At 45.5% G+C, this 18,165-nt stretch overlaps 1 protein-coding gene across 1 annotated transcript; it reads left to right on the top strand.

Moving 5' to 3' along the window:
• Positions 1 to 17,117: 17,117 nt before the first annotated feature.
• On the top strand, positions 17,118 to 17,950 carry LOC136545684 (putative lipid-transfer protein DIR1). The gene has a single exon (XM_066537675.1). The coding sequence runs from the start codon at positions 17,235 to 17,237 to the stop codon at positions 17,571 to 17,573; it is 339 nt and encodes a 112-aa protein (XP_066393772.1). The 5' UTR covers positions 17,118 to 17,234; the 3' UTR covers positions 17,574 to 17,950.
• The last annotated feature ends 215 nt before the right edge of the window (positions 17,951 to 18,165 follow it).

Here is an 18,165-nt window from a genome sequence, read left to right as displayed (position 1 = left end):
ACATAAATAGAATCCGACTACAAGCTAATTTGAAGCAAAACCAATCTCTCAAGCAAATAAATGGATCCTAACTTCCCAAAAATTACAAAAAAAACTCAAAATTAGATTCTATGAAATATACACATATACGAGAAAAGAAATTTTAGGCACATAAATAAAAATATTTGTTAAAACATTCTCAAGCACCACATCCTAACATATGAAATTCTAGGCACATAAATAGAAATATTAATGTTGGTTGTAGAGGGATACTGTGAGTGCACATCAATGGATAATGTGTGTGACTTATCAGGTGGCTCAGAGACAAGCAACAGAATAACTACACTTGGCCAGTACATGTAGTATTTTCATGTTCCATCTCTAACTGCAGATTAAGCTTCCTACTACTGCTAGTATCTTGGAGAATAAAACAGAGACCGAAACGGCAAGCATAAACTTGAATACCAAGAGCTACCTTAGTTGGTGAGCTGCACCATGAAACATGAGGTCAATAGTGTTTAACAATCAATATCCAGCACGAACTGAATGTGGGAAAGGTATATGATAATGATTTCATGGAGTGTCCAGGCAAACAAATTATCACATTATGGCTAAAACAATATATGTATCATACTTTTGTTGGAAGCAAAACAAGATCACTGTTGTTAGCAGTCCCAACATCAACCACGATGGCTGTAAACTCAGTGCCACCTTTAAGAAAAACCATTGTGATAACTTTATCATCAATTCCCTGTCAACCAGCAGAGGATTTCAGGTCTAAAAATTACTACTATGTTTAACCTGAATGATTCCAGAAATACACTAAAAAGAATTTTGCACCTCAAAAATAATTTGGATTTAAAATAAGGGCAGAAGAAGCAAAATAAATTGTGCACAAAGTTTATTATAGTTTCACTTAGTAGTATCCATTGCCTCTATCATAAATATTAGTTCCCAAGTCCCAGTATCAAACAAGTCATTGAATACCAGGAATTAGGAGGGCTGAGCTCAAATACAGACCTGCAGTAAAAGTTTGCAAGAAGGGAGATCTAGGAAGTTTCTTTCAGGTGAGATCCCATCATTTTGAAAGCCAGTAAATAATAAAAAAGACGGTGCAGGCCGCGATCATTGCTGAAAGAATTATAGTGTCTTTGATTTCTTCCGCTTAATGACGCCTGCAAGGATGGATATGCATAATTATATAGATGTTCTAACACAGTGGCTGCAGGGAGTCCATGGGAAAAGTAGTATTACACAGTAGCGAGTAATACAATTGCATCATAGCATAATAAAAAATCAGTGCTCGTGCAAAGAAGGGATCAAAATATTAGCAAGAAGACGTCTGATTATCGGAAACTTTTCACCCAACTGCTTAACTTTTCCTTGAATATCTCCAAACAGGTGTGGCGCCACGCGGGAGACGAACACAGATGGGGACGGGACGGCGCTGCCCGAGGCAGCAGCTGCTGCAGTGAGGCGAGGCGGCAGCAGTAGCACCGTGTCCAAGACCATGAGGTTGAACTAATCATAGTTAATTGCGTCAAACATTCCTTGACTATCTGAAAATTCAAGAAAACAACAATTAACCAAAGACATGTTATTTCATTTCATTCAAATCATTAAAGTGAGTGCAGCTTTGCTTTACCTCCAAAACAATAGCTCCACTTGTGGAGTACCCAAATAAGAAGCACATGGCAAACCACAGTTTCCCTCCAGATAAAATTGATATCCATGCATATATTATGTATGTATAAAACAGTAACAAGTCACCAACAGTAACATATCCATCAACCCCATCACTTCCACAATGTCCTTAGGAGACAAAACCACATGCATCAATTACGAAGTGCAGCCAAGAATCTCACTGTAATGTTGCAGAATAAACAGCACTTAACAAGTACAACATGATTTTAAGTGTCCTTGTTCAGAGAACATTCTAAGATGTTTTCACAAATAAGCTACTCAAACTAGTGATTAATCAAAACAAAGTATTAGAAATGAGTGACACAGGCTACCAACCATTACAAATTTCAGATCTACTCAAATCAGTACGTACCAAAACTGTACGCAACCATGATATGTGCGTGCACATACATTCAGAGCTTCTTCAGATCTAATCATGGAGCAAGTGGGGGACAAAGTTAATACGGGAGAGAAGAGACAACAACAGTAGATGACAGAACACTGATGAGAGTAGTCTACATGCCTCGTGGTCGCAGGCGAGGATGTTGTGGAGGTGGTCCAGGTGGTCGCGCTCGCGCCGGCTGTTCTCGCCCTAACGATGGTTGCGAGATGTGGCGAGCACACGGTGGTGAAACATGGTGGACACCTCCACGTCGTGGGCTCGCGCCGTCGACGCCGCCTTCGCGTCCGGGGCTCGTGCCGCCGCCGCCGCCTCGGCGTCCGGGGCTTGCGCCGCCGCCGCCTCGGCTTCCGGGGCTTGCGCCGCCACCGCCTTCTCCGCATCTAGGGCCCAAGCCGCCGCCGCCTTTGCGTCTAGGATTCGTTCGTAGGGGAGAGGAGAGGAGGAGTCGCGAGTCGCGCGTGGGGGAGAGGAGAGGAGTCGCGGAGTCTGCTCGTGTGGGAGACGGGGCATCGGGGGAGAGGAAGGGTCGCGCGTGGGGTGATCGCGGGATGGGAAGTCCACGGTAGGGCGATGGAGGGTAGACACGCTAAACATGAGCCGTCGGATTTGGATGAGTAATGAGAGAGAATGGCTTAAGAGATAATCTGGTGCATCCGTTTTGATGGTGTTATATTTTCTGGGTGCATTCATGGGTGTGGATGTAGCATAGGTCATGACTGTGGAGTAGGCATTTGTTGTGTGACTGTAGATTTATTTTAACTGGTGTATTATAGGGTAGGGTAGATATAAGTAAAGCTTATGACCACGTTGCGTGGATGTTTTTGGAGGATATGATGACTAAGATGGGGTACCATAGGAGGTGGGTTGATTTGATTATGAACTGTGTAACTACGGTCTCTTATAGGATCAAGATAAATGGTGCTCTCTCAGAAAATTTCAAACCAGAGAGGGGATTAAGGCAAAGGGATCCACTGCCGCCGCCACCAGATCCGCCATGGCCGGCGCGGGCGTGGGAAGGAAGCCGCCGGTGAGGTGCTTGCTGGAGAGAGAGAGAGGGGGGGGGGGGGGGGGGGGGGGGGGGGGAGAGGTGTGCGGGCGCCGGGCGGGTGGGGTGTGCGGGCGTCTCCCTCAGATACTGCATGTTTTCTTTTAAGCATTTTCGTTATATTCTAGGTATTAGAAAGTACTTCCTCCGTTTTAAAATAGTTTTCACTTTAGCTAAGAATCTGAACATTATCAAGATTTATAGCTCTCTAATTATTTTGGTATCATGGTATGAATGGAGTAGTAGAATGCAGGGCGTGCTGTGCTCAACTGACGTGACGTAGACCTTCTGTCAACCGCTGTTGGCAAGTAACCAGTGAAACAACGACTTAAGAAAGTCGAGTCCTCACTGACACAAGTGTGTTACTAATTAATTAACAAGTAGTCACACAGTTGGTAATGCCGCATGGTCCTCATCTGTGACTGTGTTCTATGTAGTCATTTCCAGGCTTCTGTTCTTCGAAATCAAATATTTTATTTAAAATCAGGACAATGCAAACGACTAGTATGTTAAATCCGCAATCCACGGCTGGGGAAACTCCAATCATGTACTAACAATATTGAGATTGGCTTGGCCTCAGAACTCGATTGCATGCAGGTCCCATGCCACATCGGCAGATCCTGGGAACTCTCTCGGCCACAAGCTCCCCGTGGGGCCACCGCACTCACAGGCTCTTCTTCCTCCCGTGAACCTGACCGGGAGTGGTGTGCTGACATGACCAGGTACTGCCTATGCGGCCATTTAAGCTTGATATGAGTAAAGCTTATGACCACGTTGCGTGGATGTTTTTGGAGGATATGATGACTAAGACGGGGCACCATAGGAGGTGGGTTGATTTGATTATGAACTGTGTAACTACGGTCTCTTATAGGATCAAGATAAATGGTGCTCTCTCAGAAAATTTCAAACCAGAGAGGGGATTAAGGCAAAGGGATCCCCTCTCAACGTACTTGTTCCTGATATGTGCCGAAGATTTTTCTGCTCTACTTAATCATGCTAAGGAAGAGGGCTGATTGCATGTGTTAAGATCTGCCGGGATGCTCCTAATGTCTCTCATTTACTCTTTGCCAATGATTCCCTAACTCTCATTCGTGCAAAGAAGGAGGATGCTGCACACTTACAAGAAATTCTGGATTTATATGAGCAATGTTCTAGACAGGTAATTAACAAAGACAAATCGACTATATTATTTAGTGCAAATGCAAGCTCAACCAACAGAGAAGAGGTGAAGCAGAAGTTACAGATTGAGAAGGAAACCCTGAATGAAAGATACCTTGGCCTGCCAGCTCATGTTAGTCGGTCAAAGGGAAGCACTTCTGCATATCTTAAGGATCATGCATGGCAACACATCCAGGGTTGGAAAGACAAGATGTTGCCGTGGGCAAGGAAGGGGGTTCTCATCAAAGCTGTGGCGCAAGCGATACACCCACGTTTGCAATGGGTTGCTCTGAAAATACAAAAGGCCTTTGCGATCAAATTAGTAGCATGATCTGCAGATACTGGTGAAACCAGCAAGAGGGTAAGCATAAAATTCATTGGCTCAGTTGGTAAAAGCAAGCCGAAGAGCGAAGGGGGGGGGGGGGGGGGGGGGTGGGTTTTAGAGACATATATGCTTTTAATCTGGCGATGCTAGCAAAACAGGATTGGCGCCTAGTGCAACAACCGGATAGCCTCTGCGCACGCATCCTAAGGGCTTAATATTTCCCGAACTCAACATGTATGACTGCAACACCAAGAGATAGAATATCCTACACTTGGAGAAGCATCCTAAAAGGCATTGCAGTTTTGAAGAAGGGAATGGTATGGAGAGTTGGCGATGGGAATGGGATTTATATATGGCGTGACCCCTGGCTACCGAAAGAGCACGCTCGGAAGCCGATCACCCCAAAGGGGAACAATCTACTGCAGTATGTCTCCAATCTCATAAACCCCATCACTGGAGATTAGGACACCCAGCTGATCCAAGACATGTTTTGGGATGAGGATGCATGAGTGATTTTGTCTCTGCCGGTAAACACTGAGTGGGAGAGCGTCTTGGCCTGGCACTATCACAACAAAGGGATATTTCCAGTCAAGAGTGCATATACAAGGTCTGTAGGAGGAGCATTTTGTTCAAGCAACAGTGAAACGGAGGCGTGTCCAATGCTAGAGATGACCTGTGGAAATGAATATGGAAGATGGAGTGCCCGAAAAAGATCCAACATTTCTTATGGAGAGCCGCTCACAATAGCCACCCACTCAGGGCTAACCTGGAATTCAGAATCATGGACATTGATAACCGATGTGTGGTTTGAAACCAGAAAGGGGAGGACGGCATGTTAGTTGATCTCCACCAATAGGCCCAACGGTCTATTGGGCCCTTGGATCTGCGTCCTGATCGGGGGCGCCCAACCCTAATACGGTTGGTGGGCCCCTGTCGCACAGCACTATAAACATAGGTGGGGTTCATGGCTCTAACTACGAGGTTGACCAGAGCCGTCGTTACCACCTACAGAAAACCTAATCCGATCTAAAGAAGGGTGCTGCCAGCGACAGGAATCGCCACCGACTCCGCCGTCGCCTCTGCACTGACATCACCATCGTCACCACGACGCCTATGACGCCACGGTACTGGCATCCAAGCCGCTGCGGCGCCATGGATTGAACGATGACCTAGGACTAGGTACATCAAGATTCTCCCCATCTAAGTAAGAGGCTTACCCTTGATCTACATTACAGAGGTACTATATGATCCTTACAATGATATCAGAGCCAAGGTTGCCTAGTATGAGGTAAAGCATTGAAAAAAAAATCATAGAAATCATAAGGGTTCAATCCATTTTGGATTGAAACCCTAACCCTAACCGGGTAAAAGAAAAGAGAAAAGAGACCGGGGGGTGGCGGACGTCACTGAAGTCCCGGTCACCACTGCCACAGCACGGGGAAAGGTGCCGCACCGCCGTCTTTGCCGGCGCACGGCAAGAAAAGAACTGACCTCCTTTCGGATCTGAGCAGATAGAAGGGGTTCCCTAACCCTGACCCTAACTGGGTGAAGGAAAGAACAAAAGAAGAGGGATTCGGCTAGAAGAGAATCAAAGCCGAACCCTAACCCTACAAAACACTCACTGGGGAAGAAGAATAGTGACTCCAGTGAGTAAGCCCTAATCCTAACCCGCGCAAACAGCTCGGGGAAGAAGAACAGTACGCAACTCTAATCCCCAATCGGCAAAGAACCAAGAAGAAACAGACTAGAAAAGAAAAGAATCGAATTAGATCCCTTCGGATCCAAGAAGAACGGAGGGTTCGGCGAAACCCTAACCCTAATTGGGTGAAAGAAAGAAGACAAGGAGGGCTCAGCACGCGATGCCGAATCCTAAAATCTGTAGTCCCTCTAGGGAAGAAGAAGTGTCCATCCCAAAACCCTAACCCTAATTTTGACCCCATCCCCAAATCGGGTTAATCCCAGAAGAAAGAAGGGGAAAGGGAAAAGAGGAAGAGTCGTTTGGGCTTACCTCGCCGCTGCGCAGTGCTGCTGCATCGTCGGCGCACGAGGAGAAGAAAGGGCCGAGCCGGGGAGCTGCTCGTCGGGCTCGGCCAAGGGGGCGTCGTGGCCAGGCCGCTCGACGGAGGCGCGCTCACCCTCTGGGGAGCGCACACGCCGGCGAGGGGGTCGGCGACGGCGCCATCACTCCACCATTTCGCTTGCTCGCTTCGCTCGGTTACGGCTGCGCTGCGCTGAGGAGAGAAACCAGAGCGGCGAAGAGAGAGAGAGAGAGCAAAGAAGAAAGTGATGTTAGGGTTTCGGGAGGAGGCCGGCGTTGGAGGTTTTTACTCACCCGATCTCACCGCTCAGCCGTTCGATTGAATCCAATGGCACCGGTTGATTGGGCTGGCTTTCAGCCCAGGTGGGCGCAAGGGCTGGGCCATTTTCCCGGCCCAGGCCCAGGTTGCGGCCTGTGCGCGGGGGAGAGCGCGGGTCAGCGCGCGCGGGGGCGTGGGCCGTGGGCCGCTTTGCCGGTTGGGCCGAAGACAGTAACAAAAATGAATCAGTTTTCCTTTTTTCTTTTTCCAGTATATGTTTATTTCCTAGAAACTGATTAATGGCTTAAAGAAAATAGAAAAGAGATTTGTCCTGTGGGCAAAATTCATTAAATTGAATTAGTTTTCCGCTGCTAAAGAAATTGTTTATTCTCCAGTTATTTTGAACCAACGTGATATTTAATTGGAGAAAAAGAGATTTTGACATGATTATGATGTTGTTATTTTATGACCAACGTTGTTAATAACAATATCGTAATTTTAATGATTTTATGCATTAATTCTATTTCTGCCCAACGGTGATGTAGAATTAGTGTATAAGAACAGTTGTAGATCTTAATGATTTTATGCATTAATCCTATTTCTGCCCAACAGTGATGTAGAATTAGTGTATAAGAACAGTTGTATGTCTTAATTTTGACCAACGTTGGAATCAAGGCATGCAATTGTTGTTATTTTTATGTTAAGAAAAGTTTGACCTGACCTTCATCTTGACTAAGGTGGACCGGGTAGTCACTTCACCGTGTTCCACATCGCCTATGGCACCGGTGAGGGAGACAAACGAGGATGATGCCGCTTGGGCAACTAAAGAGAGGGATTTTGAATCCCAAAAGATGTCCTATGACCTTGAGCATAGGAAATGGGTCACTGCCAACAAGAAATGTTTGGCTATGACAAAGAACATGATTGAGCCTGCAATTATGGGCTCAATCCCAGAGTGTAACATGGTCACCGAGTACCTCGATAGAATAAAGAGTCAGTTCACTGGCTCTTCAAAGACATACTACCTAGCTGATAAAAACAGCTGGTGACAGAGAGTTACTCTGAAAATGGTGGAAAAGAGAGCTCACAATGCGTCGTCGAAATTATGGCATTGTCGATGAGGCTATATTTCGAGGGGGAGAATAGAAGACTAGTTAAGAATAATATTCTTCCTCCATTAGTGCTCTCAGATTTAGAACAATGCAGAGAATGCTTAAAAGAAAAGTATGTAAAGAAAATTAAAAAAGATGATAAACGAAGCGCAGGAATTTTATAGATTATTCACACAAACATCTGTGGTTAGTTTCCTGTAAAGAGTGTGGATGGTAATGATTCGTTCATAACATTCACAGATGATTACTCCCGTTATGTCTATATTTATCCAATCAAAGAAGGAACAGAAGCATTGGATAAGTGTAGATATTTAAGGCAAAAGTTGATAACCAACGCAATTTAAAGATTAAGATAGTCAGGTCTGACCGTGGGGGGAGTACTACGGTCGGCATACCCCATATGGCCAAGTTCCTAAACTTTTTGCAAGGTTCTTATAGGAGAATGGCATAGTAGCCCAGTATTCTACACCGGGTGAACCTCAGCAGAATGGAGTAGCTAAAAGACGTAATCATACCCTGATGGATATGGTGCGTAGTATGATAAGTTACTCCACCTTACAGTTGAGCCTATGGATGGGGGCATTAAAAAACCGCCGCTCATATCCTCAATAGAGTACCAAGTAAGTCGGTGTCTAAAACACCGTATGAGTTGTGGACAGGAAGAGTACCCTCACTAAACCACTTACGTGTGTGGGGGAGTTCTACTGAGGCTAAAGTATTTAACCCAAACATTAGGAAGCTAGATCCCAAAACAGTAAGTTGCCATTTCATTAGCTACCCATAAAAGTCAAAAGGTTTTTGTTTCTACTGTCCATACAAACATATAATGTTTGTGGAAACGAGACACGTTGTCTTCCTAGAGGATGAAATGAGGAGGGGGAGCATGGTAGCTCGAGAAATTGACCTTGAAGAGAAGTGGGTGTATGCGCCCACTCTGATGATTCATGAGCTAATTTTCTCACTACCTGCTGTCGCTGCACCGACGGTGCAAGATAGTATGGTGCCAGCAACTGTTGTTATTCTGTCTGTGGCAACAATGAATGACGATGAGGATCCTATAGAACCTATTGCCACACATGAGGGGGAGCAACAACAGCCTCAAATAGAAGATGTGCCAAATGTGGAGGCCCCTAGAAGGTCACAAAGATTTAGAAAATCAGCTATTCCTGCTGAATATGAAGTATACAATACTGAGGAATTTCAAATGGAGGATGATCCCACCTCATTTGAATAAGCCATGAGAAGTGATCATTCATCAAAGTGGCTTGAGGCTTTGGAAGATGAAAGGAAATCTATGAATGCCAATAAAGTTTGGGACTTGAAAATAATTCCTAAAGGAGCCAAAACAGTAGGCTGTAAATGGGTCTACAAAACAAAACTTGACTCTCAAAGGAATATAGAGAGATATAAAGCACGACTTGTGGCAAAAGGCTTTAAGCAAAGAGAAGGGATTGATTACAATGAGACCTTTTCTCCAGTCTCATGTAAGGATTCCTTCAGAATCATAATGGCATTAGTGGCATATTATGATTTAGAATTACATCAGATGGATGTAAAGATGGCATTTCTCAACAGGGACTTGGAGAAAAATATTTACATGGCACAACCAAAAGGTTTGTCATGGAAGGAAAAGAACGAATGGGATGCCGTCTAAAGAAATCCATTTATGGATTATAACAAGCTTCAAGACAGTGGTACTTGAAGTTTGATCAGACAATAAGGAATTTTGGGTTTTAAAGAGAATGTAGAGGACAATTGTGTCTATGCAAAGTTTAAGAATGGGAAGTTTATCTTCCTTGTCCTGTGTGTGGATGATATCTTACTTGTAAGTAGTGATGTCAATCTACTACTGGAGACAAAGAAGTTTTGTCCTCAAAATTTGATATGAAAGATCTAAGTGAAGCTTTATTCGTTCTAGGGATCAAGATTCACCGAGATAGAAGTAAAGGGGTGTTAGGACTGTCACTAAAGGCATACATAGAAAAGATCTTAAAGAAATTCTGTATGCACAAATATAGTCCCTCACCTGCTCCTATAGTCAAGGGCGACAGATATGGGGATTTTCAATGCCCCAGGAACCAATATGAGATCGATCAAATGAAAGTGGTTCCATACGCTTCAGCTGTCGGAAGCTTGCAATATGCTCAAGTATGTACGTGCCCTAACTTGACAATTGTTAGCGGGTTACTTGACAGATTCCAGAGCAATCCTGGAACAGAACACTAGAAAGTGGTAAAGAAAGTCTTGCATTATTTGCAAGGAACGAAAGGCCTCATGATAACGTATAGAAGATCTGATTCGCTCCATATAGTGGGATATTCAGATTCTGATAATGCTGGAGATGATAGAAAATCCACGTCTGGATATGTATTCACTCTCGCAGGGGAGCTATTTCATGGAAAAGCTCAAAACAAACCGTCACTACATCGTCCACAATGTATGACGGTTTGTAGCGTGTTATGAGGCAACAGGGCAGGTGAACTAGCTAAAGAAGTTCACACCCAGTTTGAAGGTGGTTGACGACATCTATAGACCACTTAAGTTATATTGTGATCATAATCAAGCAGTACAGTATGTTCATAACAATAAGTCAAGTGGTGCTGCCAAACACATTGACATAAAGTATTATGTTATGAAAGATAAAGTCCGAGATCATGTCATAAGTCTTGAGCATATAAGTACTGAAAAGATGCTCGTGGATCCACTTACAAAAGGCTTACCACCCAACGTGTTCAGAGAATATGTAGCTAGCATGGGTTTAAGGGAAAAGCCTAAAATTCCTGGACAAAAGAGGGCCCAAAGTTAAGTATCTATTTCAGAACAGAATGGTGTGTTGTAGCTGTTAAATCTATCGACAATTGACCGTGATGATGAAACATGCTCTATGCGCTAATCTGTAATGGAATGAATAAAAGTAAATGATATAAAATTGAAAGATGGCAGTGAGATCAAGGGAGAGAATGTTAGTTGATTTCCACCAATAGGCCCAACGCCCTATTGGGCCCTTGGATCTGCGCTCTGATCGGGGACGCCCAACCATAATACGGTTGGTGGGCCCCTGTCGCACAGCACTATAAAGATATGTGGGGTTCACGGCTCTAACTACGAGGTTGACCGGAGCCGCCGTTACCACCTACAGAAAACCTAATCCGATCTAAAGAAGGGTGCTGTCAGCGACGAGAAGCCCCACCGACTCCGCCGTTGCCTCTGCACTGACGTCACCATCACCACTGGACATCGCCACCACGACGCCTACGACGCCACGGTTCTGGCATCCAAGCCGCTGCGGCGCCATGGATCGAACGATGACCTAGGACGAGGTACATTAAGATTTTTCCCATCTAAGTAAGAGGCTTACCCTTGATCTACATTACAGAGGTACTATATGATCCTTACACGGCGGTCACCTCTTCGTCAAATGCAGTAGGATGAGAGATATTTGGGCGTCGTTGGGCATGTCTGCACATCGAGAACAACTAGTTGGTTTTGAATCAGCGCGGCAAGCAGTGCGCTACATCCTGGGGCTGCCAAGAATCCCACAACTAACTTTGGTCGTGGGGATGTGGATGTGGTGGTAGGAGCGAAACAAAATCCGAGAAAAAAAATGGAGTGTTATGTGGGAGAGAGAGTTCAAATGTCAGCAAAGGAACCTAGGACTATGAATAGGACAATTTAGAAATGGCAAAAACCAGCGCCAAGCTTCCTGAAGATTAATTGCGACGCATCTTTTCTGTAGAGAAGGTGGAGATGGGGGATGGGGCTATATAATTCGCGATGAAAAAGGTGACATGATTTTGGTTGGGAGAGGTTCGCTATCCCATATTCTGGACCCTTTCCAAGTGGAAGCCGTCGCGTTCTTACAATGGTTACAGGCGGCGATTGATTTGGGCATAACTAAAGTGCAACTGGAAACCGATGCCTTTCAGGTAAAGCAAGCTGTGGACTCGAAGAAATGGGATCTCTATGGTGGATTGATCAAGGAAATCCAAGAACTTGTTCATTCGAACTGTGTCGAGTTCCTGTGTTGTGCTGTTCCTCGCTCCTATAATAGCGTAGCGCATGCTTGTAAAATTTTTGTATTTTGGTCTCTTTTGAAACCAATTTTTAGAAAAATACCTACGCCAAAACATTTACTGAAAATAGACCATTCTTAGGCGTCTTATCACATGACGCCGAGATATGAGGCTCAGCGTCGTGTCACTCGACGCCGAGGTATTGCCACGTCACGGACGACTGGGGTCGTCGGCGACACGGTGGCGCGTGGGTCTGAGACGTCGGCGTCGTGGCATCCGACGCCAAGTGCTCAACCTCGGCGCGGCTGGACTGCGCGCCGAGCTACTAGCTCGATCCGGAGCACGGCCCAGGTGGCCCAACAAAGCACGGTGGCCCAGTAGCTCGGCGTGGGGTCACTTAACGCCGAGCCTCCAGACCTCGGCGCGTCCCGACTCAACGCTGAGGTCTGGTCCCTTTAGGCCGAGGCCCCCTTCTTCTTCTTCCCTCCCCTCCTCCATTCCCCACGGCTCCCAAATTGTGAAGACCGCCGGCTCCCAAAGCCCCCACGGCCCCCACGAAACTCGAACCCCCAAATACGACTCTAGGTGCCTGAATCTTGTCTCCCGAAGCTTCCTCGAGGTAATGGTCCATCTCCTCCTCCAATCTATCCGCGTAGATATGCTTGCATTGTCTCTAATCATGTAGAATCATGGGTGTATGGTGTTTTGGTATATTTGTGTTTGCATTTGCAAAATGTATGGCTTAGGATGATTGAGTGCATTGTTGTTTAACTGTTTTATGTGCTGAACATGTTAGGTTAGTTTGGTTTCTAGTTATTTTGGTCATTAGGGTTCTTTGTTTATTGTAGGTGTCATTAGGGTTAGTTATTTGTTGGTCATTAGGGTTAGTATGTATTTTATTTATTTGTTGGTCATTACATTTCAATTTTTTATGACCAAGGCGTTTTGCCAAGGTACTCCTCTTTCCTCTCTTTCAATTCATCCATTTAGATTCGTTTGTTTTTGAACTTGGCATTATAGGTTTGGTTCATGTTCATGTCATTCGTGCAATGTATGGTGGTTCAAATGATTGAATGACCCAAATGTATGGTTGTTGCTGTTGTTGTTGTTGTTGTATATGTTATGGTTTATAATCATTGAATTAAATTTTGTGTTTGTTGGGATTCAAATTTGTTTAGGGTTTGTAATGAAAAGCTTATTTGGGAGGTATGGTGATTTAGTGTTAGTAGCTTTACATTCGTTGAAAGGTACTTTGGATTGATTTTTTTTTCTACGTAATGTTAGGATGCCAAGGCGTGGTAAAGCTCATATTCCAAGGTAATCCCAATGTTTATTCATTATCTGTGCAACAAATAGAAAACCCTAGGTTTAGGTTTGGTTCTCCGTTAATATGACTAAATTCTTTCAATTGTAGCTATGGTCGCCAGAGGGCAAATCCCTATGACCTAAAGCCTCTCCCTGAAGGTGTTTCTCGACCAATGTGCTTTTGTGGTGATCCTTGCAAGGTAGACATCTCTGAAGATGAGGAAACATATAGACAGAGGTACTGGATGTGTCCCAATTATGCATGGGAACCTACAAAGCAACAACGGCGTGCATCGTTTGTGAGGAATTTTTATTGTGTTAATTAATTTTCTTGTGATATTAAGTATTACTTATTTATTTGTTTTGTAACAATTTGTTTTTCTTGTAGACCATTCCACCACTGTGTGACTTTGAGCAGTGGATTGACACTGAGATCAAAGAGTCGGACAAGCAGCATCTAGAAGGCCTGAAGGAGTGGGATGCGGAGGTTAAGGAGAGATTTGAGCAGAGACGTAGACTGGAGGCTATAGAAAAGGAGCATAAGGAAGAGGAGGAAAGGAGGCGTGTTGCTGTGTACAGGGCGAAGAGGGAGAAGAAGCTTGAGCGTGTGTGCCGAGCGAAGGCAGCGATGGAGGAGAATCCCGATGTCGAGAGGAAGGGAAAGTGGTCTCGTTGCACTCAGTAGGTATTTGGTTCATTCACGAGCGATGTCGTGTAGCCCTGGACTTTTTTTACTATGTTGTAATGTACTCTGCTTTTATTTCAGATGAACTTATTCCCTAGACTTTTTTTTATTATGTTGTAATGCACTATGATTTTATTTCAGATGGTCTTATGCCCTATACTTCATTAACTATCCTAAGACTGTAGTGCTACTGTTTGTATCACTGAAAAGACTACTTGTGTTGTTGCAGTCACAGAAAGGGCTACAAGTACTGTTGCAGTCACTGAAAGGGCTACAAGTCTATTTGAAAACTCACTGAAAAGCCTAGATTCGTTTACTGTTGTATCCGTATACGCAATGAATTAATATCAGAGTTATGTACTGCATTTAGATGAAGTGACAAAACACAGGTGTAGCCTTTTCAGATGAAATGACCAGTCATGGTTGTAGGCTTTTCAGATGAAGCATCTAGCCTTTGCAGATTCAATAAATGAGTACGCACACAAGTTTTTTTGTCTAGTAGCATTCATGGTGAATCTAGCCTTTGTAGATTCAATAAATGAGTACGCACACAATAAATGACCAACATAGTCCAACACATTCAACATCCAACATAGTCCATACATATGCTTCATCAATCAACCAACATAGTCCAAACATAGTACAAGGTCCATACATAGTGCATTACATAAGGTCCAATGCATACATAGTCCATGCACAAAATATAGCATATGAAGTCTTTGGATCTTTTATCGCTCTTTGTACCTTAACGTGGACGACGAGCGTAACGCTTTCCCCTCCCAAACGGATAGGTACCTGAAGTGTACCTGTCCACTAGTCTGAGCGTCCTCTGTGGACGTCCAGAACCGGAGGGGCCTTGAGTTCCTTGGGGTGCATCTCCAAGCTGGGACATGCCAATCTCATCATACTCATGATCATAGTACTCTCCCTGTCCTTCATCATCTTCATCATCATAATGACCATGTCCTTGACCACCCTCTGCACTAGTTGCTGCACCATGTGAAGAAGAAGTCCTGCCACCATGTGCACCATGTGAAGATGAAGTCCCTCCAACATGTGCAGTAGAAGGTCCAGCACCAAGCTGTTGTGGGACTGCCACATCCGGGGAACGTCTACATCCAAGGCGTGCAGCTACCTTTCGGAGGCGATGCATGGCACGCTGCATTTTGAAAGCACTATTAGTAAGTGGGGTTGGTCGCAAAACTATATAAAGATGTAACATCAACTGAATGAGAGGAGACTACCTGAATGTGCTGTCGTAACATGGAGGCCTCATCAATGACACCTTCAACGACCCAACATCAATGACACCTTCAAACTGAACATGCACGTCTCCTTCATTCTAGCCTAACTTAACCTTCACTCGCTCCACTAACTGGGTCAAAGATGGTGTTTCAGAAAAAATCAACAACTCCTCACACATGTCCAGAAATTCCAAACTATCATCTCTTGTCCTAACAATACGGCCTCCATGATGCAACCTCACTAATTTATCCATCTACAGCCATCACACAACAAGTAGTGTAACATATGAATATATCATGCGAGTTTCAATCCAATAAGTAGAAACTAAAATATATCATTTCATCTTTTTCAACCCCAACAACATAATCATTTCTAGTCATAAAAAATTGAAATGTAATGACCAACAAATAAATAAAATACATACTAACCCTAATGACCAACAAATAACTAACCCTAATGACACCTACAATAAACAAAGAACCCTAATGACCAAAATAACTAGAAACCAAACTAACCTAACATGTTCAGCACATAAAACAGTTAAACAACAATGCACTCAATCATCCTAAGCCATACATTTTGCAAATGCAAACACAAATATACCAAAACACCATACAACCATGATTCCACATGATTAGGGACAATGTAAGCACATCTATACGGATAGATTGGAGGAGGGGAGGGACCATTACCTCGAGGAAGCTTCGGGAGCCGAGATCGTGGCACCTAGGGTCGATTTTGGGGCCTAGGGTTTGGTGGCGGCGCGGGGGAGAAGAGAAAGAGAGGAGGCCGGCGGTTTCAGAATGGAGGGAGGAGGAAGAAGGGGGACTCGGCGCGGCCTAAAGGGACCAGACCTCGGCGTTGAGTCGTGCCGCGCCGAGGTCTGGAGGCTCGGCGTTAAGTGACCCCACGCCGAGCTACTGGGCCACCGTGCTTTGTTGGGCCGCCTGGGCCGCGCTACGGATCGAGCCAGTAGCTCGGCGCGCAGTCCAGCCGCGCCGAGGTTGGGCACTTGGCGTCGGATGCCACGACGCCGACGTCTCGGACCCACGCGCCACCGTGTCGCCGACGACCCCGGTCGTCCATGACGTGGCAATACCTCGGCGTCGAGTGACACGACGCCGAGCCTCATATCTCGGCGTCATGTGATAAGACGCCTAAGAATGGTCTATTTTCAGAAAATATTTTGGCGTAGGTATTTTTCTAAAAAGTGGTTTCAAAAGAGACCAAAATACAAAAATTTCACCGCATGCTTTGGCTGCGCTCGGGTGTGCGTGTTTGGAGGATGACGATCCCGTTTGGGCTTATCTCCCAAATTGTATCATGAACATTGTTGCCGTCGAGGGTGCAGACACTGAATAATGGAAATTCCATTTTCGTTTTTTTAAAAATAAAATATTTTATTTAAAATGAGGACAATATGCAAACGACTAGTATCTGAAATCCGCTATCCAGGTCTGGGGAAACTCCAATCAAATCAGAGCTAGTAGAATGCATGCATGTCCGATGCCACGTCAGCAGATCCTGGGAACTCTCTCGGCCACAAGCTCCCCGTGGGTCCACCGCACTCACAGGCCGGCTCTTCTTCCTCCCGTGAACCTGAGGAATCGCGAGTGGCGTGCTGAGTGCTGACATTATACCAGGTACAAACCGACACTGGACCTTCACGGGCTGCACCGCTAGCTGCCTACTCATGACGTTGTCATGCCTGACTCCATGCATGCGCTTTGCTAGCAGACTCCTGCCTTCTCTTGATATTGCAGATCGATGGCCACACACTCACTCCTCTTCTCTCAGACTCTCACCGTGTTAGCCCCAACGGCAACCGTAGTACCCCTCCCCCTCTATAAATACCCCCGACAGGGAAGGCAGCTAGCAACAATCGCAAACAAACATCTAGCCACACAATATCACCCACACCCGATCAGTAGTGTCACGTAGAGACTAGCTAGCTAGCTCATCTGTCGCGAAGACCGGCGACGACATGGCGAGCAGCAGCAAGTCGTCGTCCTCGAGCTCGCCGCAGCTGGTTGCTGCCGCGCTGCTTGTGGCCGCCGTGGTGGCGGCGTCCGCCCTGGTGGCGGCGGAGGCGGTGTGCGACATGAGCAACGAGCAGTTCATGTCGTGCCAGCCCGCGGCGGCCAAGACGACGGACCCGCCGGCAGCGCCGTCGCAGGCGTGCTGCGACGCGCTGGCGGGCGCGGACCTCACGTGCCTGTGCGGCTACAAGAACTCGCCGTGGATGAGCGTCTACAACATCGATCCCAAGCGCGCCATGGAGCTCCCCGCCAAGTGCGGCCTCGCCACGCCACCCAACTGTTAGTGCTAGCGAAGCTAAAGGAAAGGCAGGCATTGATGTCCTTGTACGTATGTTATTGCATTGTTGTGTGTACATCTGCAGCAGGCTAGCTGCAGGGCCCGTAGGTGTCATCTTTTCACGTACTAACATGTTCTTGTCGTGTGTGTGCTCCATGCTGGCGTGCGTGTCTATTTTGTGTGCGTCGTGTCGTTGGTACATATAGATGCCCGTGGCTGGCATGGTTTGGACTGTTTGTGCGTACGCGCACATGTGTGATGTGTCGCTAGCTAGCTTGTCATTGTACTCGGTCGTGTGTGTGCCATATGCCGGGCAAGTTGCATCTTGTGCCCTCGCTCGCTCGCTCTCTCTCTCTCTATCTATAATATAAAGAGTGTTCTTCATCCTAAGTAAACATTACTACTTCGTTGTCTTCGATCTCAGGTCAATTTGTGTGTGCAACAACTACTTGATCTCTAGCATGTACGAGGCATTATTATATTGTTTAACTTCATTGGATTAACATGTGATTTCTAGATGAAGTGATTAGGCCGGGATGATTATTATTCTAGTTAACTTTTTATCTAGGGTAAGCTTAGGGTGTGTTTTGACTGAGGAC

Source organism: Miscanthus floridulus, chromosome 3, assembly GCF_019320115.1.
Source record: "Miscanthus floridulus cultivar M001 chromosome 3, ASM1932011v1, whole genome shotgun sequence".
In the NCBI taxonomy this organism is placed as follows: Eukaryota; Viridiplantae; Streptophyta; class Magnoliopsida; order Poales; family Poaceae; genus Miscanthus; species Miscanthus floridulus.
Note: the sequence above shows the minus strand (reverse complement) of the source record. Positions and strands in the feature narration are given on the sequence as shown.